We start from the raw sequence: 22212 nt of genomic DNA on the forward strand, positions 1-22212 counted from the left end.
GGCGCGTTCTGATGACGTATAACTCGAGCGTCTCACGTGTGGTTAGCTCATGTTAGCTCGTGTTAGCTCATGTTAGCTCGGGGCTAAAGCTCAAAACAACAGCATTAAAATGTTCGCAGGTCAAACACTGAGAGTTTTGGTGAATGCGCGGCTGACTGCGGCTGCGGAAGAGATATTTGCGCTGTTTGAAAGAACGACAGCGGAGTTTGAGGAGGAACTGCGCCGCTCCAGAGAAGAGAACCAGAGGAAACAAGAGCTGCTGGACTCGGTGCTGAGCCCGAGAGTCGCGCTGTTCAGAGCGGATCTCAGGACTACGGAGAATCCTGGACCCGGTCTGGACCAGGATCTGGACCAGGGTCTGGACTTGAAAAGCACAGAGAGTTTTCATATTAAAAAAGAACCAGAGGAACATTGTGTGGAGCCTGAAGAAGAGCTGCTGGACTCGGTGGTGAGCCCCAGAGTCGTGCTGGTCAGAGAGGATCTCAGAACTGACCAGAAGAAATCTGGACCCGGTCTGGAGCTGGAAATGAAAGAAGAGCCAGAGGAAGACCAGCTGCAAGTGTAAGATCACCATTTTAAACATCGAACTGCACTTTTACCGACTAATAGTTCAAGATCAAGGTCATTGATTGTTATGTGGTCTGTAAAGCTAGAACTTATCTTTAATTATATAAATCTAAAAGAAATAATAAACATTTTCTTTGACTTTTTTTGTTAAATTTGTCTTTGACGTATGGAAAAATGCAAACATCTCCCCAGCGCCACATTCTGAGATATGACCTTGACCGTCTAAAAAAAACATCAAAAGTCCATGAGATTAGACTGTAACGGCCTCCTGCTGATGCCAGAGTCAGGACTAAACATGGACCGGCCTCCTGCTGGTGCCAGAGTCGGGACTAAACATGGACCGGCCTCTTGCTGGTGCCAGAGTCAGCACTAAACATGGACCGGCCTCTTGCTGGTGTGCCGGCTTTATTTACAGTTGGAACTCTACGTTAGAGGGAGGTTTTATTTTCTTAAAATCATTTCAGACACTGTTTTGTCTTTTAAATTTCTTTCTATTTTCTTTTCAGATCCGTTCCAGAGTCCAGTGCAGTTTGTGTGATGGAAGAAGAGTCGAGAGTGTTTCACCAAACTGAGGACGAAGAGGAAACACAAGGAGAGAACGACGACGAAGAGCCACATTTACACCCACAGACTGAGGGAGGGTCTTCTGACAATTATGGCAAGTGGATTGCCCCTTTCCTCTGGTCAGGAGAACTGATGCCAGTCCAGTTCAGACCAAACTCTGAACCGTCTTTCAAGCGGAATAAACACGAGTGCCCCGTTTGTAAAAAGATCTTTAACTGTAGAAGTAATTTAGAAATACACATTAGAATCCACACAGGCGAGAAACCTTACAGCTGTCCCATGTGTACGAGTTGTTTTTCAAGTTGTGCAACCCTCAAGCGACACTTAAGAGTTCACACGGGTGAGAAACCTTACAGCTGTTCTGTCTGCAATAAAACATTTTCACAACGTTATAGTCACAAGCAGCACATGAGAAGTCACACAAACCAGGAACCTTACAGCTGAACAGAACAAGACTGGTTGTGTTCATGTGTTGTGTGTGTTCACGTTCTAAAGCGTTGGCTCTCAAACTGTGGTGTGTGTACCGCTGGTGTTACATGACTTTGTTCTGTTGGTATGTGGTTTAGGCCCAGATTAGACCTGATGTATGTTCTCTCCATGAAACAAAAACTGGCACAAAGTTCAACATGTCTCTGTCTTGGAAATAAACCAAAGTCACATGCTCAGACATAAGATTGATTGATTGATTGATTGATTGATGAAAGGTTATGAAATGAATCACTAAAAAATTATAAAGTTTGTCTCTTTTGCAAAGAAAAGAAAGCTCTCGTAGGCTGGGTTTAGATCGACGCCCCGCTGCATCACTGCGGGCGACGAATAAAAACAGGAGAATTAATCAATGACTGTAACATTAAGTGTTGTCCAATTTATTTCATAATTTTGATTAAAAAGTAGGCCTAATCTATTATGCCTGCTGGATATGACTGGATAAAAGGCACTAGGGACTATTCAATGAAGTCGGCCTAACTTTAGATTAACTTTCGATTAACTGGAGAAACAAAATGTCATAAAATTGTAGGCCTGACAATTATTGTTACAAAAGTAAGCTGACCCAGACCAGGCCCATTTTTAAAGTCATCTTGGTTCATTTTAGTTTTATCAGCCGATACTAATCGACTCGACAAGTCTCGACTACACTCGAAACTAAAGGTTAAAGTGACAAAGTGACCGGTGGTAGTTCTGTGTCTGTTCTGTCATTAGCCTTTATGATCTCGGGTTAACATAAATATCAAACTCATAATCATTGGGGATTGTAATTTATTGTCAATTGCGCAATCGCCTATTAAGTCCCTACTGCTATCCGTACCCGTACTTCCGGGTTCCCCTACGTGTTCAATAAACCAAGTCTGAAGACACTCTCGCCTCGTACCTGGCTCGGCTAATCATATGCAATACAAGAATATTACAGGGATTCGAATCAAAAGCACAAAAAATCACTAATGCGGTCATCAGCTGGACCAAAACCTGCTTTGTTTACATTTGCGTCCGCGCCATTTTGGATTTTTTCGTTGTCCGCTTCTGCTACGTCACTTCCGTGAGGCAGCGAGGGGTTGATCCAGAAAAACCGTATTACGCGTGGTTCATGGTTCGGTTAGCTCATGTTAGCTCATGTTAGCTCGTATTAGCTCGGGGCTAAAGCTCAAAACAACAGCATTAAAATGTTCGCAGGTCAAACACTGAGAGTTTTGGTGAATGCGCGGCTGACTGCGGCTGCGGAAGAGATATTTGCGCTGTTTGAAAGAACGACAGCGGAGTTTGAGGAGGAACTGCGCCGCTCCAGAGAAGAGAACCAGAGGAAACAAGAGCTGCTGGACTCGGTGCTGAGCCCGAGAGTCGCGCTGCTCAGAGCGGATCTCAGGACTACGGAGAATCCTGGACCCGGTCTGGACCAGGGACTGAACCAGGATCTGTACCAGGGACTGGGTCTGGACTTGGAGTCAGAAGAACATCGCGTCAAACAAGAGGAGCAGCTGCTGCAAATGTGAGCTGAACCATTTGAAACATCAAAGTGACTGTAATTGTGTGTGTGTGTGTGTGTGTGTGTGTTTGTGTTTGTAATATATATATATATATATATATATATATATATATATATATATATATATATATATATATATATATATATATATATATATATATATATCTTTGACCTGGTGATATGAAAAACGTTCTTCCAAGAACTCTCCAAACATGTGACCGTGATGTGCACACACTTTCCCACTCTTCATCCGTCAAAACAAAACAACCTTCCTTTTCCCATTTAATTTTAATATATTTAGTTTGGCCGTCATTGACACATCGATGCTGTCGATATTGTTCCCCTTGAAAGTTCCGATATTTAATGCTTTGATAAAGATTTAATTCAGAGGGTTATAACGGCTGTTTATTTGTTTAATCTCGTGGTTATAATAATTTATTTGTAAAAACCTATAAAAGTTCTGTTTCTCCAAGTCAAAGGATTCTTTCAACATATCGAAGCTTTTCATGAGATTTTCTTTGAATGTGGTAAAAAAAAAAAGGCCTTTTGTTATTCAAATCTTGCATCTCATTTCGATGCCGTTTGGCTTAAAGCTTTGGTTATATTTTAAATTTTTTAAATCTTTGTTCAATTAATATGTTTTGATCTTAAGCCCAGATTTCACCCAGTGATTCTCAACTTCCTCCAAGTGATTCAGGCATTTGTCGTCTGCCAGTAAGGCCTGCACAGGTTTATAGATATTTTCTATTTTCTTTTCAGAGTCACTCCAGAGTCCAGTGCAGTTTGTGTGAAGGAAGAAGAGTCGACAGTGTTTCACCAAACTGAGGACGGAGAGGAAACACGAGGAGAGAACGACGACGAAGAGCCACATTTACACCCACAGACTGAGGGAGGGTCTTCTGACATAGACTATGATGGAGACTGGAGTGCCCCTTTCAGCCGTTCAGGAGCACCGATGGAGACCGAGTCTGACGAAGACCTCCACGACCAAGTCCAGGACAGAACAAACTCTGAACCATCTCTCAAGCAGAAAACAGACGAGTGTCCGTTTTGTAAAAAAACGTTTACGCGTAAAAGTAATTTACAGAGTCACATTAGAACCCACATAGGAGAGAAACCTTTCAGCTGTTCAACATGTAAAAAAGCATTTTCCGATAAGTGCGGACTCAAAATACATGAAAGGATTCACACAGGCGAAAAACCCTACAGCTGTCCCGAGTGTGCGATCGGTTTTTCAACAAGGAATACCCTCAAAATACACATGAGAAAGCACACGGGTGAAAAACCTTACAGCTGTCCAATATGTAAGAGTTGTTTTTCAATTAATTCTGCCCTCAAAGTACACATGAGAACGCACACCGGCGAAAAACCCTACAGCTGTCCAATATGTAAGCGTTGTTTTTCAGTTAGTTCTAGCCTCAATTTACACATGAGAACGCACACAGGTGAAAAACCTTGCAGCTGTACAATGTGTAAGAAAACATTTGCAGATCCATCAGCCCTCTCGAGACACGTGAGAACACACACAGGTGAGAAACCTTACAGCTGTCCAATGTGTACGAGTCGTTTTTCAAATGGTTCTGCCCTCAAAATACACATGAGAACACACACAGGTGAAAAACCTTACATCTGTCCAACATGTCAGAGAGGTTTTGCAGTTCCTGAAACCCTCAAGCGACATTTAAGAGTTCACACAGGAGAGAAACCTTTCAGTTGTTCTATCTGTAATAAAACATTCTCACTAAGTCAGCAACTCAAGCTGCACATGGGAAGTCACACAAACCAGGAACCTTACAGCTGAACAGAACAAGACTGGTTGTGTTCATGTGTTGTGTGTGTTCACGTTCTAAAGCGTTGGTTCTCAAATTGTGGTGTGTGTACAGCTGATGTTACATCAGTTTGTTCTGTTGGTATGTGGTTTAGGCCCAGATTAGACCTGATTTATGTTCTCTCCATGAAACAAAAAACTGGCACAAAGTTCAAAATGTTTCTGTTTTAGAAATAAACCAAAGTCACATGATCAGACATAAGATTGATCGATGAAAGGTTATGAAATGAATCACTAAAAATGTATAAAGTCTCTTTTGCGTGTTTATCCAGTGATTGTGGCGTGTAACTGGCTCTGCTGCGAGAGCTTTTTGATTTTCAGGCCCAAGTGAAAATGTGACTGTTACGTTGATGGAACGAGCCGGGCCGGTGCAGTTTTGGCTCGTCCCGAACTCACTGACTGCTTTTGGTTTGGATTTCACCACAAATTAAATATGTTAATATGTCAAATTAAAACTTGGCAAACAATAACAATTCATTCTTCTTCAGATACAGTTTGTTTAGTGTCGTTTGACACATTTTTATTATTTATTATAATTTTCTTTAAAGAATTGTTGTGGCTGAAGCCTTTATTAGACCGGACAGTTTAGTGTGAACTTTCGCACATTTTGACACACTTTTGCACACAAGGCCAAAAATGCTCATCATACACAGAGCAATGGCAGTTTAGTTTATGAGGCAGAAGTCCAGACAAGAGCGCTGAGAAGCTGCAGCGATGCGTTTAGGACACTCCTGTTCCTGCACCTCATTTGAAGGACCCGAAGGACTTGAAGTCCCTGAAGGACCCGAAGGACACAAAGGACCAGAAGGACTTGAAGGTCCAAAAGGACATTAAGGACCCGAAGGACTTGAAGGACCCGAAAGACTTTCAAAGACCACAATGTTCCCTGAATCAGTTGCTTCTCGCTCATTGACAGAATGCTACTGAAGCTGCTTCTCTCCACAGACCTCAAGTCAAGAATTTAAGCGTTTACTGGTAGTAACTGATCTTGCCTGTGGCCGGAAATCACTCAAAGAGAAAAGAAAGCTCTCGTCCCATGTGGGTTGGGTTTAGATCAACCCCCGCTGCCCCCGTGACGCAGCAGAAGCAGACGACAAATAAAAACGAGAGAATTAATCAATGACTGTAACATTAAGTATTGTCCAATTTATTTCTGTTTTATTTCATAATTGTGATTAAAAAGTAGGCCTAATCTATTATGCCTGCTGGATATGACTGGATAAAAGGCACTAGGGACTATTCAATGAAGTCGGCCTAACTTTAGATTAACTTTCGATTAACTGGAGAAACAAAATGTCATACAATTGTAGGTCTTACAATTATTGTTACAAAAGTAAGCTGACCCAGATCAGGCCCCTTTTTAAAGTTATCTTGGTTCTTTTTAGTTTTATCAGCCGATACTAATCGACTCGACAAGTCTCGACTACACTCGAAACCTGCTTTGTTTACGTTTGCGTCCGCGCCATTTTGGATTTTTTTGTCGTCCACTTCCGCTGCGTCATTTCCGTGAGGCAGCTGGGGGTTGATCTAAACCAACCATCTTACGTGTGGTTCATGGTGCGGTTAGCTCGTGTTAGCTCGGGGCTAAAGCTCAAAACAACAGCATTAAAATGTTCGCAGGTCAAACACTGAGAGTTTTGGTGAATGCGCGGCTGACTGCGGCTGCGGAAGAGATATTTGCGCTGTTTGAAAGAACGACAGCGGAGTTTGAGGAGGAACTGCGCCGCTCCAGAGAAGAGAACCAGAGGAAACAAGAGCTGCTGGACTTTGTGCTGAACCCGAGAGTCGCGCTGTTCAGAGCGGATCTCAGGACTACGGAGAGTCCTGGACCCGGTCTGGACCAGGGACTGAACCAGGATCGGGACCAGGATCTGGACCAGGGACTAGACCAGGGACTGGGTCTGGACTTGGAGTCAGAAGAACATCGCGTCAAACAAGAGGAACAGCTGCTGCAAATGTGAGCTGAACCATTTGAAACATCTAAGTGACTGTAATTGTATGTATGTATATGTATATATATATATGTATATATATGTATATGTATATATATATATATAATATATTAGTCGGTGTAATCCCTCATTGGTCCAGGCGTGTTCCATAGTAGAAAAAGCTTCAGTTGTAGTCATCTGGACTCAGTTTGAAAAAATAGACGTTTCGACTCTCATCCAAGAGTCATTGTCAATAAAAGAATTTAGGTCGAGAACTCCGATATTTATCCTATTCTGTGGTAAGTCCAGCCCATTGGGCAGAGCCTTCCTGAAGTAGAAAGAGTTGTTCTAATAGCCCATTAAAATTCTGAATAGGCTCGGTAGATACAAGGGGGGAGTTTCTGTTGAAACAAACAACTCTTTCTACTTCAGGAAGGCTCCGCCCAATGGGCTGGACTTACCACATAATAGGATAAATATCGGAGTTCTCGACCTAGATTCTTTTATTGACAATGACTCTTGGATGAGAGTCGAAACGTCTATTTTTTCTAACTGAGTCCAGATGACTACAACTGAAGCTTTTTCTAATATATATATATATATATATATATATATATATATATATATATATATATATATATATATATATATATATTAGTAACTGCAAATTATGTGCAATTACTGTCGTGATCACATGCAATTGTATTTATTTTTTTATTTATTTTTATCTTTATTTTTCCCCTCCATCCCTTGTTGGGAAATGGGAGATTTTGTCTATATGAGTTTTTGTTTATAAGAGATCTTCTTTTGAGAGTGTTTTTCAAACTTCCTATAAGTGATCTGTCCTTTTCCTTTGTATCTACCTGCGTTGCAACAATGAAATTTCCCCATGTGTGGACAATAAAGGCTTATCTTATTATCTTATATATATCTAATATTATAATAATATATATCAAATATTATATATGTATGTGTATGTATGTATGAAAAAACGGCTCATGTTCTTCCAACAGAACTGATTTTAATATATTTAGTTTGGCCGTCATTGACACATCGATACTGTCGATATTATTCCCCTTGAAAGTTCCGATATTTAATGCTTTGATAAAGATTTAATTCAGAGGGTTATAACGGCTGTGTATTTGTTTAATGTTGTTGTTGTTGTTGTTGTTTTATGGCGGTTGGCATCCGAGTGTTGCATTACCGCCAGACTTTATTCCTCAGACGTTTCGCAGTTGTTTAATCTCGTGGTTATAATAACTTATTTGTAAAAACCTATAAAAGTTCTGTTTCTCCAAGTCAAAGGATTCTTTCAACATATCAAAGCTTTTCATGAGATTTTCTTTGAATGTGGTAAAAAAAAAAAAAGCCTTTTGTTATTCAAATCTTGCATCTCAGATCGATGCCGTTTGGCTTAAAGCTTTGGTTATATTTAAAAAATTTTAAATCTTTGTTCAATTAATATGTTTTGATCTTAAGCGCAGATTTCACCCAGTGATTCTCAACTTCCTCCAAGTGATTCAGGCATTTGTCGTCTGCCAGTAAGGCCTGCACAGGTTTATAGATATTTTCTATTTTCTTTTCAGAGTCACTCCAGAGTCCAGTGCAGTTTGTGTGAAGGAAGAAGAGTCGACAGTGTTTCACCAAACTGAGGACGAAGAGGAAACACGAGGAGAGAACGACGACGAAGAGCCACATTTACACCCACAGACTGAGGGAGGGTCTTCTGACATAGACTATGATGGAGACTGGAGTGCCCCTTTCAGCCGTTCAGGAGCACCGATGGAGACCGAGTCTGATGAAGACCTCCACGACCAAGTCCAGGACAGAACAAACTCTGAACCATCTCTCAAGCAGAAAACAGACGAGTGTCCGTTTTGTAAAAAAACATTTACACGTAAAACTCATTTACAGAGTCACATTAGAACCCACACAGGTGAGAAACCCTTCAGCTGTTCAACATGTAAAAAAGCATTTTCTGATAAGGGCGATCTCAAAATACATGAAAGGATTCATACAGGCGAAAAACCCTACAGCTGTACGGAGTGTACGAGTTGTTTTTCAACTAGTAATACCCTCAAAATACACATGAGAAAGCACACGGGTGAAAAACCTTACAGCTGTCCAATGTGTAAGAGTTGTTTTTCAATTAATTCTGCCCTCAAAGTACACATGAGAACGCACACCGGCGAAAAACCCTACAGCTGTCCAATATGTAAGCGTTGTTTTTCAATTAGTTCTAGCCTCAATTTACACATGAGAACGCACACAGGCGAAAAACCTTGCAGCTGTACAACGTGTAAGAAAACATTTGCAGATCCATCAGCCCTCTCGAGACACATGAGAACACACACAGGTGAGAAACCTTACAGCTGTCCAGAGTGTACGCGTCGTTTTTCAAATGGTTCTGCCCTCAAAATACACATGAGAACACACACAGGTGAAAAACCTTACATCTGTCCAACATGTCAGAGAGGTTTTGCAGTTCCTGCAACCCTCACTTCACATTTAAAAATTCACACGGGTGAGAAACCTTTCAGTTGTTCTATCTGTAATAAAACATTCTCACGAAATCAGCTACTCAAGCAGCACATGAGATGTCACACAAATGAGGAACCTTACAGCTGAACAGAACAAGACTGGTTGTGTTCATGTGTTGTGTGTGTTCACGTTCCAAAGCGTTGGTTCTCAAACTGTGATGTGTGTACAGCTGGTTTTACATCAGTTTGTTCTGTTGGTACGTGGACTTCTGTGAAGAACTTCTGCTCAAACTATTTAAGTTCAACATTTCTGTCAGCGCAAATAATATAATAAAAAAGTCACATTATAAGATTGATCGATGAAAGGTTATGAAATGAATCACTAAAAATGTATAAAGTCTCTTTTGCGTGTTTATCCAGTGATTGTGGCGTGTAACTGGCTCTGCTGCGAGAGTTTTTTGATTTTCAGGCCCAAGTGAAAATGTGACTGTTACGTTGATGGAACGAGCCGGGCCGGTGCAGTTTTGGCTCGTCTCGAACTCACTGACTGCTTTTGGTTTGGATTTCACCACAAATTAAATATGTTTTGGTTTAATTAATGTCAAATTAAAACTTGGCAAACAATAACATATATTCAATTCATTCTTGTTTCAGATACAGTTTCTGTTAAGTGTCGTTTGACACATTTTTATTGTTTATTATAATTTTCTTTAACCTGTTACCATCCACCTGTGCGCCGGCGCGCATTTTCCAAATTAGAAAAGCTCTCTTACATCATCACTTTTATTTCCGTGGTCAATACCCGCAAGTTATACATAAATTTAAAGGTTATTTTCTCAACAAAACGAATATGTCATTGATTTACATTGACTAATATGCCCCAATAAGCAATTACCAACAGTTTGTAAAAGTCTCAACTTTTACAAACGCATGTCCTACCTGTTTGCTTTTTATGACGGACGAAACGGCTTTCAATCTGTACATTCTTGTACTCAGTCTGCCCTTAAGGAATCATTGAACAACAATATCCACTTGTATTTTTCCTGAAGTTATCCAATTTAGAGATATTGTCAAGTAAACAAAGTTTTCTTCAGTGAAAATATTCACATGAAAGCTCGTCCGGTGCATTTCTCCGTCCATAACAAATGACCTTTTTGACTTATAAGATGGTGTTTGGCATCGATCTTTTCTTCAGACTGTTACCTACAGAATGAGCCATCCATTTTACAGCCTCCGCAAAAAGAATGCGCCGCTTCCAACGCACGAAATTCCTCTGTTTACATCGAGATAGCGCTAGCATGCGGTGACGTAGAAAACTTTGATTGACACATTATTCTAGCCAATAAGAATAGCTTTAGAATGGTGGGTGGGACTTAGGGGTCCCACACACAGAATCGTCTCTATTCACGCGCGTAAAGGCTGTCAGAGCCTAGATTTTACGCATCACGTTTTCTGATTTTATTAGCCTTTTGGACGCGCATTTTGTTAGCTGTATGTATTATTATACCAATACAAAAATAAAATAAACATCCATCCATCCATTTTCTGCCGCTTTATCCGGGGCCGGGTCGCGGGGGCAGCAGTCTGAGCAGGGACTCCCAGACTTCCTCCTCCCCAGACACTTCCTCCAACTCCTCCGGGGGGATCCCGAGGCGTTCCCAGGCCAGCCGAGAGACATAGTCTCTCCAGCGTGTCCTGGGTCTTCCCCGGGGCCTCTTCCCGGTGGGACATGCCTGAAACACCTCCCGAGTGAGGCGCCCAGGAGGCATCCGGAACAGATGCCCGAGCCACCTCAGCTGGCTCCTCTCGACGTGGAGGAGCAGCGGCTCTACTCCGAGCTCCCCCCGCGGAGGAAACTCATTTCGACCGCTTGTATCCGCGATCTTGTTCTTTCGGTCACTACCCAAAGCTCATGACCATAGGTGAGGTCAGAACGTAGACCGACCGGTAAATAGAGAGCTTTGCCTTTCGGCTCAGCTCCCTCTTCACCACAACAGTCCGATGCAGCGACTGCATCACTGCAGCCGCTGCACCGATCCGCCTGTCGATCTCACGCTCCATCCTTCCCTCACTCGTGAACAAGACCCCGAGATACTTGAACTCCTCCACTTGGGGCAAGGACACCCCACCCACCTGGAGAGGGCAAGCCACCTTTTTCCGGTCGAGAACCATGGCCTCGGATTTGGAGCTGATTCTCATCCCAGACGCTTCACACTCGGCTGCAAACCGTCCCAGTGCATGTTGCAGGTCCGGGTTTGATGGAGCCATCAGGACAACATCGTCTACAAACAGCAGAGATGAGATCCTGTGGTCCCCAAACCGGGCACACTCCGGCCCCCGACTGCGCCTAGAAATTCTGTCCATAAAAATTATGAACAGAACCGGTGACAAAGGGCAGCCCTGGCGGAGTCCAACATGCACTGGGAACAGGTCTGACTTACTGCCAGCAATGCGAACACAGCTCCTGCTCCGGTCATACAGGGACCGGACAGCCCTGAGCAAAGGGCCCCGGACCCGGTACTCCCGGAAGGACACCCCGAGGGACACAGTCGAAAGCCTTCTCCAGATCCACAAAGCACATGTGGACTGGTTGGGCAAACTCCCATGAGCCCTCGAGCACCTGATGGAGGGTATAGAGCTGGTCCAGTGTTCCACGACCGGGACGAAAACCACTCTGCTCCTCCTGAATCCGAGGTTCGACTATCGGTCGGATTCTCCTCTCCAGTACCTTGGAATAGACCTTACCCGGGAGGCTGAGGAGTGTGATCCCTCTGTAGTTGGAACACACCCTCCGGTCCCCCTTCTTGAACAGAGGGACCACCACCCCGGTCTGCCAGTCCAGAGGCACGGTCCCCGAACGCCACGCGATGTTGCAGAGACGTGTCAACCAAGACAGTCCTACAACATCCAGATACTTTAGGTACTCAGGGCGGATCTCATCCACCCCCAGAGCCCTGCCACCGAGGAGTTTGCGAACAACCTCAGTGACTTCAGCTTGGGTGATGGATGAGCCAGCCTCCGAGTCCCCGGTCTCTACTTCCTCTTCGGAAGACGTGACTGAGGGATTAAGGAGATCCTCAAAGTATTCCTTCCACCGTCCGACGACATCCCCAGTCGAGGTCAGCAGGCCTCCATGGCCTCCCCGAACTCCTCCCAGGCCCGGGTTTTTGCCTCTGCGACAGCACGAGCCGCGGCTCGCTTGGCCTGCCGATACCCGTCGATGACCTCCGGAGACCCACAAGCCAGAGTGGCCTGATATGCCTCCTTCTTCAGTCTGACGGCATCCCTTACTTCCGGTGTCCACCACCGGGTTCGGGGGTTGCCGCCACGACAGGCACCGGAGACCTTGCGACCACAACTCCGAGCAGCCGCATCAACAATGGAGGCGGAGAACATGGTCCACTCGGACTCAATGTCCCCAACCTCCCCCGGGACATGGGAGAAGCTCTCCCGGAGGTGCGAGTTGAATACCCTACTGACAGAGGGCTCCACTAGACGTTCCCAACAGACCCTCACAATGCGCTTGGGTCTGCCAAGTCTGTCCGGCTTCCTCCTCCGCCAGCGGATCCAACTCACCACCAGGTGGTGATCGGTTGACAACTCTGCCCCTCTCTTCACCCGAGTGTCCAAGACACGCGGCCGGAGGTCAGATGACACAACAACAAAGTCGATCATTGACCTCCGGCCTAGGGTGTCCTGGTGCCATGTGCACTGATGGACACCCTTGTGCTTGAACATGGTGTTCGTTATGGACAATCCATGGCTAGCACAGAAGTCCAATAACTGAACACCGCTCGGGTTCAGATCGGGGAAGCCGTTCTTCCCGATCACCCCTCTCCAGGTGTCACTGTCATTGCCCACGTGGGCGTTGAAGTCCCCCAGTAGAACAACGGAGTCCCCGGTCGGTGCACTGTCCAGTACCCCTCCCAAGGACTCCAAGAAGGCCGGGTACTCTGCACTGCTGTTCGGCCCGTAGGCCGCCACAACAGTGAGAGACCTGTCCCCCACCCGAAGGCGGAGGGACGCGACCCTCTCGTTCACTGGGGTAAACTCCAACACGTGGCGGCTGAGCTGAGGGGCTATAAGCAAGCCCACACCAGCCCGCCGCCTCTCCCCGCGGGCAACACCAGAGAAGTGGAGCGTCCAGCCCCTCTCGAGGAGATGGGTTCCAGAGCCCAAACTGTGCGTGGAGGTGAGACCGACTATATCTAGTCGGTATCGCTCAACCTCCCGCACAAGCTCAGGCTCTTTCCCCCCCAGCGAGGTGGCATTCCATGTCCCCAGAGTTAGTCTCTGTGTCTGGAGATCTGGTCGCCGAGGCCCCTGCCGTCGACTGCCGCCCAGATCTCTCTGCACTGGCCCCTTATGGATCCTCCTGCGGGTGGTGGGCCCACGGGAGGGCGGCCCCACGTCGCTCTTTCGGGCTGTGCCCGGCCGGGCCTCGTGGGGTAAGACCCGGCCACCAGGCGCTCGCCATGGAGCACCCATCCCAGGCCTGGCTCCAGGATGGGGCCCCGGTGACGCCGATCCGGGCGACGTAAACTGCCTTGTTCTTGTAGTCATCATAAGAGGCTTCTGAACCGATCTTTGTCTGACCCATCACCTAGGACCTGTTTGCCTTGGGAGACCCTACCAGGGGCTTGAAGCCCCCGACAACAAAGCTCCCGGGATCATTAGGGCACTCAAACCCCTCCACCACGTTAAGGTGTCGGTTCAAGGAGAGGATAAAAATAAACTATATATATATATATATATATATATATATATATATATATATATATTTTTTTTTTTTTTTTTTACCTCTATATGGGAAATTCATGGGTAAACTCATATTTACACATTTTCACATACATGGTTTTTACCAGTTATAATAGGTATTAGTGGCCTACAAAACATCAAAATGTATGTTTTATGATCATAGGAGCTAAAATTGTAATAAAACAGTTTGGCACAGTTGGCACATATTTTGATCACTTGTTCCGAATATACTTTTTGATACAAAAAGGTCAACAGCAGCAAAATGCCTGTTCCTAGAGATCTGAAACTTTACACAGTTGTTGTCAACAAGATAAACATCATGAACAGTGAACAGCATAAGCACACAATGAAATATGTCATGCTCAGGACCATTACAAATTGACAATATTCAGGCAAGACTAAAAAAAGGATGTTTTGTTTATGTTTGGGCTTCTGTAGTGAGAGTTATATGTCATATGCACATCTGCAGAAGCTAGAAGGCCTAAGCTTTCTAATGATGCATCACACTTGCATGTGGGCTGTAAGATCCTCTTTTAATAAGCAATGCCCTTTGGGTCCAACAATTGTGCGCAAGGCCAAATAGGTGGATAACAGGTTAAAGGATTGTTTTGGTCGAAGGCTTTATTAGACCGGACAGTTTAATGTGAACATTCTCACATTTTGACACACTTTTGCACACCCTTTAGCACACTTACCCACTTTGGTACACTTTTGCACACTTAGTTTATGGGGCAGAAGTCCAGACAAGAGCGCTGAGAAGCTGCAGCGGTGCGTTTAGGGCACTCCTGTTCCTGCACCTCATTTGAAGGACCTGAAGGACACAAAGGACTTGAAGGACTTGAGGCTTAAAGCTTTTCAAAGACCACAATGTTCCCTGAATCAGTTGCTTCTCGCTCATTGACAGAATGCTACAGAAGCTGCTTTTCTCCACAGACCTCGAGTCAAGAATTTAAGCGTTTACTGGTAGTAACTGATCTTGCCTGTGGGTGGCAGCATTTCTCTTTCTTGCGTACGGCCCACCGGAAATCACTCAAAGAGAAAAGAAAGCTCTCGTCCCATGTGGGTTAAAAACAATAGAGAATTATTCAATGACTGTAACATTAAGTGTTGTCTAATTTATTTCTGTATTATTTCATGATTGTGATTAATAAGTAGGCATAATCTATTATGCCTGCTGGATATGACTGGATAAGAGGCACTAGGGCCCATTCAAGTCGGCCTAACTTTCGATCAACTTTCGATTAACAGGCCGGTGGCTCTCACGTACCACCTGATGAAGACACTGGAGCGGCTGGTCCTGGACCACCTCCACTCCACCGTGAGCTCAGCCATGGACCCGCTGCAGTTTGCATACCGTCCTGGCATCGGAGTGGAGGACGCCCTCATCTCCCTGCTGCACCGCTCTCTCTCACCTGGAGAAACCTGGCAGCTCTGTGAGGATCCTGTTCTTTCATCTCTCCAGCGCCTTCAACACCAGCAGCTCCTGAGGGACAAGCTGGAGACGGCTGGTGTGGAGTACAACCTGCAGAGTGGATCCTGGACTACCTCACAGACCGACCCCAGTTTGTGAGAGCCCGGGACTGTGTATCTGACACTCGGACCTGCAGTGTGGGGGCGCCCCAGGGCACTGTCCTCGCGCCCTTTCTCTTCACTCTTTACACTGCAGACTTCAGACACGACACGGACAGCTTTGTCCTGCAGAAGTTCTCTGACCACTCTGCCATCATCGGACTCATCACGGAAGACGATGATGCGGAGTACAGAGGACTGGCGCAGGACTTTGTGGGCTGGTGTCAGCGGAACCACCTCCTCATCAACGCGGGGAAGACCAAGGAGATGGTAGTGGACTTCCACAGAGGCCACTCTGCTGCCCCCCTCACCAGTGAACATCCAGGGACGGGATATTGAGAGAGTGACTCATACAAGTACCTGGGTGTTCATCTGAACCACAAACTGGACTGGACTCATAACACAGACGCACTGTACAGGAAGAGCCAGAGACGGCTCTACCTCCTGAGGAGACTCAGGTCTTTTGAAGTGACAGGGCCACTCCTGAAGACCTTCTACGACTCTGTGGTGGCATCAACTCCTGTAGGGTGTGGCCTGCTGGAGCAGCAGCATCACAGAGAGGGAGAGGAAGAAGCTGGACAAAGCTCCGTCCTGGGCTGTGCTCTGGACTCGGTGCAGGAGGTGGGGGACAGAAGGGTCCTGGCTAAACTCACATCTAGGCTGGACCATGAGTCTCACCCCCTGCAGGACACTCTGTCCCCTGCAGGACACTCTGTCCACTCCGGAGAGCAGCTTCAGAGACTGATCCACCCTCGCTGTGTGAAGGAGACGTTTCACAGGTCTTTCCTTCTGCTGCTGTCAGACTTTATAACAAACACTGTCCTACCCATGTGCAATAATGTCATACCCATGTGCAATACTGACAATCATGTGCAATACTGACATACCCATGTGCAATACTGTCATACCCATGTGCAATACTGACATACCCATGTGCAATACTGTCATACCCATGTGCAATACTGACATAATCATGTGCAATACTATCATACTCATTTGCAATACTGACATAAACATGTGCAATACTGTCATACCCATGTGCAATACTGTCATACCCATGTGTAGTACTGACATAATCATGTGCAGTACTGTCATACCCATGTGCAGTACTGACATAATCATGTGTAGTACTGACATAATCATGTGCAGTACTGACATAATCATGTGCAGTACTGTCATACCCATGTGCAATACTGTCATACCCATGTGTAGTACTGACATAATCATGTGCAGTACTGACATAATCATGTGCAGTACTGACATAATCATGTGCAATACTGTCATACCCATGTGCAATACTGTCATACCCATGTGTAGTACTGACATAATCATGTGCAGTACTGACATAATCATGTGCAGTACTGTCATACCCATGTGCAGTACTGACATAATCATGTGCAATATTGTCATACCCATGTGCAATACTGACAATCATGTGCAGTACTGACATAATCATGTGCAGTACTGTCATACCCATGTGCAGTACTGTCATACCCATGTGCAATACTGACATAATCATGTGCAATACTGACACAATCATGTGCAGTACTGTCATACCCATGTGCAATACTGTCATACCCATGTGCAATACTGTATATATGTGCAGTGAAATGTCATAAAATTGTAGGCCTGACAATTATTGTTACAAAAGTAAGCTGACCCAGACCAGGCCCTTTTTTAAAGTAATCTTGGTTCATTTTAGTTTGATCAGCCGATACTAATCGACTCGAATATATACTATAATCGAAACTAAAGGTTAAAGTGACAAAGTGAGTAGGGCCTGTTCGTGTAGGACAAAGTGACCGGTGGTAGTTCTGTGTCTGTTCTGTCATTAGCCTTTATGATCTCGGGTTAACATCAATATCAAACTCATAATCATTGGGGATTGTAATGTATTGTCAATTGCGCAATCGCCTATTAGGTCCCTACTGCTATCCGTACCCGTACTTTCGGGGTTCAATAAACCAAGTCTGAAGACACTCTCGCCTCGTACCTGGCTCGGCTAATCATACGTAATACAAGTATATTACAGGAATTCAAATAGAAAGCACAAAAAATCACGAATGCGGTCATCAGCCGGACCAAAACCTGCTTTGTTTACGTTTGCATCCGCGCCATTTTGGAATTGTTCGTTGTCCACTTCCGCTGCGTCACTTCCGTGAGGCAGCGGGGGGTTGATCCAAAACAACCATCTTACGTGTGGTTCATGGTGCGGTTAGCTCGTGTTAGCTCGTGTTAGCTCGTGTTAGCTCGGGGCTAAAGCTCAAAACAACAGCATTAAAATGTTCGCAGGTCAAACACTGAGAGTTTTGGTGAATGCGCGGCTGACTGCGGCTGCGGAAGAGATATTTGCGCTGTTTGAAAGAACGACAGCGGAGTTTGAGGAGGAACTGCGCCGCTCCAGAGAAGAGAACCAGAGGAAACAAGAGCTGCTGGACTCGGTGCTGAGCCCGAGAGTCGCGCTGCTCAAAGCGGATCTCAGGACTACGGAGAATCCTGGACCCGGTCTGGACCAGGGACTGAACCAGGATCTGTACCAGGGACTAGACCAGGGTCTGGACCAGGGACTGGACCAGGGACTGGGTCTGGACTTGGAGTCAGAAGAACATCGCGTCAAACAAGAGGAACAGCTGCTGCAAATGTGAGCTGAACCATTTGAAACATCAAAGTGACTGTTATATATATATATATATATATATATATATATATATATATATATATATATATTTTAATATAATATAATGAAATATAATATAATGAGCGGTAGATAGCAGTGCTAAACTAGTGGAACCAACAACGCCACCCAGGGAATGGGGCCCTGGGACCACAAATTAAACTACAGATTTAACTAAAATAAGGCCACGCTAGGTCTGGACAATGAGAGAGGTAGATTTATTACAGAGTAAAATTGTTTTATTTAAATATTTCAAAAGTTAAAAATAGACATAGTAAAACAGGTTAAAATGCAAGTTAGACAAATTCAGTGAATGGGACAAGCACACATGTAAATCAAACAAAATTAATTAAACAAAATTCAAACAACGCAAACAAACACGGCAAGCCATGAAAAATAGGCAAACAAAATCAAAACAAAGCAACAAAATAGATGATAAAACACATGCAACACACACAGGCGGGACTTAACCAGATGTAAGTGGAGACACACAGCAGTGTTATTTGTGAAATCCCTTTCGTTTAAAGTGCGTTGTGCCTATGCCCATGCATTTATAAACGGTCTAATTTGAATTACTAAAAAGGTGGGTAACAACAAGAAGTAGATGTATTTTAACAGTGGACAAAACAACGGCCTCCCACAGGAGGTGGCAGCCTGAAGGGCGGCCGCGCGCCAAGCGTCTCGTGCCTAAAAATTACACAAAGGCGTTAATGAAAGCAGTGCATAGGCTACGGTGTAGACTGGGCTTACCTGTCGGGCAGAGGAGCGCGCACCCCCGGGCAGCAAAAAGGGGAAGAGCCGCAGATTACCTGCGGCTTGATCCCAACAGCCCAGGGTCTGTATCAGAATAATTAATGAGTCGCGGCCCATAGATCAACGCGCCAGCGGAACAACGTGTATACTCACCCGAAGAGAGCCCCAAGACCACACAAGCGTGCCCAAGGCACACACCCTCCCGACACGGAGGGGAACGGGCGCAGTAGCGCCAGGCGGGTACGGCCCTGAACGGGAGATGGGGTTAACTAGGGCAAAAACTTAAACAACGCACGAGAAACCGTGGAGACCAACCTGATTAAAAACTGTCAACGCGCACACTAGATGGGAAACGTCTGCCACCGCAAAGCCCACTCGAGACACAGGTGGGTTTGCACGTGCGCGCTGCACGTACCTGCATTTGAGGGTAGCGTGCACGCCGCCCCCAAAGAACCTTAAAGGTGCCCACACCTTGACATGTCACATATCTATATATCTATATACATATATTAGACATTTGAGCTCTTTGACCTGGTGATATGAAAAAACGGGTCACGTTCTTCCAACAGAACTCTCTCCAAACATGTGACCATGATGTGCACACACTTTCCCACTCTTCATCCGTCAAAACAAAATTACTTCCTTTTCCCATTTAATTTGAATATATTTAGTTTGGCCGTCATTGACACATCGATGCTGTCGATATTATTCCCCTTGAAAGTTACGATATTTAATGCTTTGATAAAGATTTAATTCAGAGGGTTATAACGGCTGTTTATTTGTTTAATCTCGTGGTTATAATAATTTATTTGTAAAAACCTATAAAAGTTCTGTTTCTCCAAGTCAAAGGATTCTTTCAACATATCGAAGCTTTTCATGAGATTTTCTTTGAATGTGGTAAAAAAAAAAAGGCCTTTTGTTATTCAAATCTTGCATCTCATTTCGATGCCGTTTGGCTTAAAGCTTTGGTTATATTTTAAATTTTTTAAATCTTTGTTCAATTAATATGTTTTGATCTTAAGCCCAGATTTCACCCAGTGATTCTCAACTTCCTCCAAGTGATTCAGGCATTTGTCGTCTGCCAGTAAGGCCTGCACAGGTTTATAGATATTTTCTATTTTCTTTTCAGAGTCACTCCAGAGTCCAGTGCAGTTTGTGTGAAGGAAGAAGAGTCGACAGTGTTTCACCAAACTGAGGACGGAGAGGAAACACGAGGAGAGAACGACGACGAAGAGCCACATTTACACCCACAGACTGAGGGAGGGTCTTCTGACATAGACTATGATGGAGACTGGAGTGCCCCTTTCAGCCGTTCAGGAGCACCGATGGAGACCGAGTCTGATGAAGACCTCCACGACCAAGTCCAGGACAGAACAAACTCTGAACCATCTCTCAAGCAGAAAACACATCCGTGCTCGTTTTGTAAAAAGAGATTCACACGTAAAAGTAATTTACAGAGTCACATTAGAACCCACATAGGTGAGAAACCTTTCAGCTGTTCAACATGTAAAAAAACATTTTCCGATAAGTGCGGACTCAAAATACATGAAAGGATTCATACAGGCGAAAAACCCTACAGCTGTTCAGAGTGTACGAGTTGTTTTTCAACTAGGAATACCCTCAAAATACACATGAGAACGCACACTGGCGAAAAACCTTACAGCTGTCCAATATGTAAGAGTTGTTTTTCAATTAATTCTGCCCTCAAAGTACACATGAGAAAGCACACCGGCGAAAAACCCTACAGCTGTCCAATGTGTAATCGTTGTTTTTCAGTTAGTTCTCGCCTCAATTTACACATGAGAACGCACACAGGCGAAAAACCTTGCAGTTGTACAATGTGCAAGAAAACATTTGCAGATCCATCAGCCCTCTCGAGACACGTGAGAACCCACACAGGTGAGAAACCTTACAGCTGCCCAACGTGTACGAGTCGTTTTTCAAATGGTTCTGCCCTCAAAATACACATGAGAACACACACAGGTGAAAAACCTTACATCTGTCCAACATGTCAGAGAGGTTTTGCAGTTCCTGAAACCCTCAAGCGACATTTAAGAGTTCACACAGGAGAGAAACCTTTCAGCTGTTCTTTCTGTAATAAAACATTCTCACTAAGTCAGCAACTCAAGCTGCACATGGGAAGTCACACAAACCAGGAACCTTACAGCTGAACAGAACAAGACTGGTTGTGTTCATGTGTTGTGTGTGTTCACGTTCTAAAGCGTTGGTTCTCAAATTGTGGTGTGTGTACAGCTGGTGTTACATCAGTTTGTTCTGTTGGTATGTGGTTTAGGCCCAGATTAGACCTGATTTATGTTCTCTCCATGAAACAAAAAACTGGCACAAAGTTCAAAATGTTTCTGTTTTAGAAATAAACCAAAGTCACATGATCAGACATAAGATTGATCGATGAAAGGTTATGAAATGAATCACTAAAAATGTATAAAGTCTCTTTTGCGTGTTTATCCAGTGATTGTGGCGTGTAACTGGCTCTGCTGCGAGAGCTTTTTGATTTTCAGGCCCAAGTGAAAATGTGACTGTTACGTTGATGGAACGAGCCGGGCCGGTGCAGTTTTGGCTCGTCCCGAACTCACCGACTGCTTTTGGTTTGGATTTCACCACAAATTAAATATGTTAATATGTCAAATTAAAACTTGGCAAACAATAACATATATTCAATTCATTCTTGTTTCAGATACAGTTTATGTTTAGTGTCGTTTGACACATTTTTATTATTTATTATAATTTTCTTTAAAGGATTGTTGTGGCTGAAGCCTTTATTAGACCGGACAGTTTAGTGTGAAATGGGGACAAGAGAAGGGAGGACATGCAGTCCCAACGACTACTAACCTGTGAATAATCAACTTTCACCCAAAAGAATACTAATACAGTACTAGTACTAGTACTACATAGAAGATCCACATTTGTTCAAACAGAAGTGACTGATCCTTCCCCGTTTAACATTAAAACTTGTTTTTGTTATAATAACTTTAACTTCATTTTTAAAAAGTTATTTTTATCATTATATTTTTCTTAAATCGTGTGTTCATGTTGAAACATGAAACTGACTAAAATAAATAAAATAATAATATATTTTAGACCGATTCAAG

General features: G+C 44.3%; 1 protein-coding gene across 1 annotated transcript; it reads left to right on the forward strand.

The window, feature by feature from the left end:
• The first annotated feature begins 38 nt into the window (after positions 1 to 38).
• On the forward strand, positions 39 to 21717 carry LOC140363624 (uncharacterized). Its single transcript, XM_072450254.1, has 11 exons — positions 39 to 561; positions 1074 to 1570; positions 1886 to 1899; positions 2757 to 3112; positions 3869 to 4907; positions 5692 to 5754; positions 6515 to 6894; positions 8455 to 9491; positions 17597 to 17643; positions 17925 to 18316; positions 20232 to 21717. The coding sequence occupies exons 1-11, from the start codon at positions 110 to 112 to the stop codon at positions 21271 to 21273; spliced, it is 5319 nt and encodes a 1772-aa protein (XP_072306355.1). The 5' UTR covers positions 39 to 109; the 3' UTR covers positions 21274 to 21717.
• The last annotated feature ends 495 nt before the right edge of the window (positions 21718 to 22212 follow it).

This window comes from Eucyclogobius newberryi, unplaced genomic scaffold, assembly GCF_026437365.1.
Source record: "Eucyclogobius newberryi isolate DKJ021-1_F unplaced genomic scaffold, fEucNew1.0.hap1 SCAF_17, whole genome shotgun sequence".
Classification (NCBI taxonomy): Eukaryota; Metazoa; Chordata; class Actinopteri; order Gobiiformes; family Gobiidae; genus Eucyclogobius; species Eucyclogobius newberryi.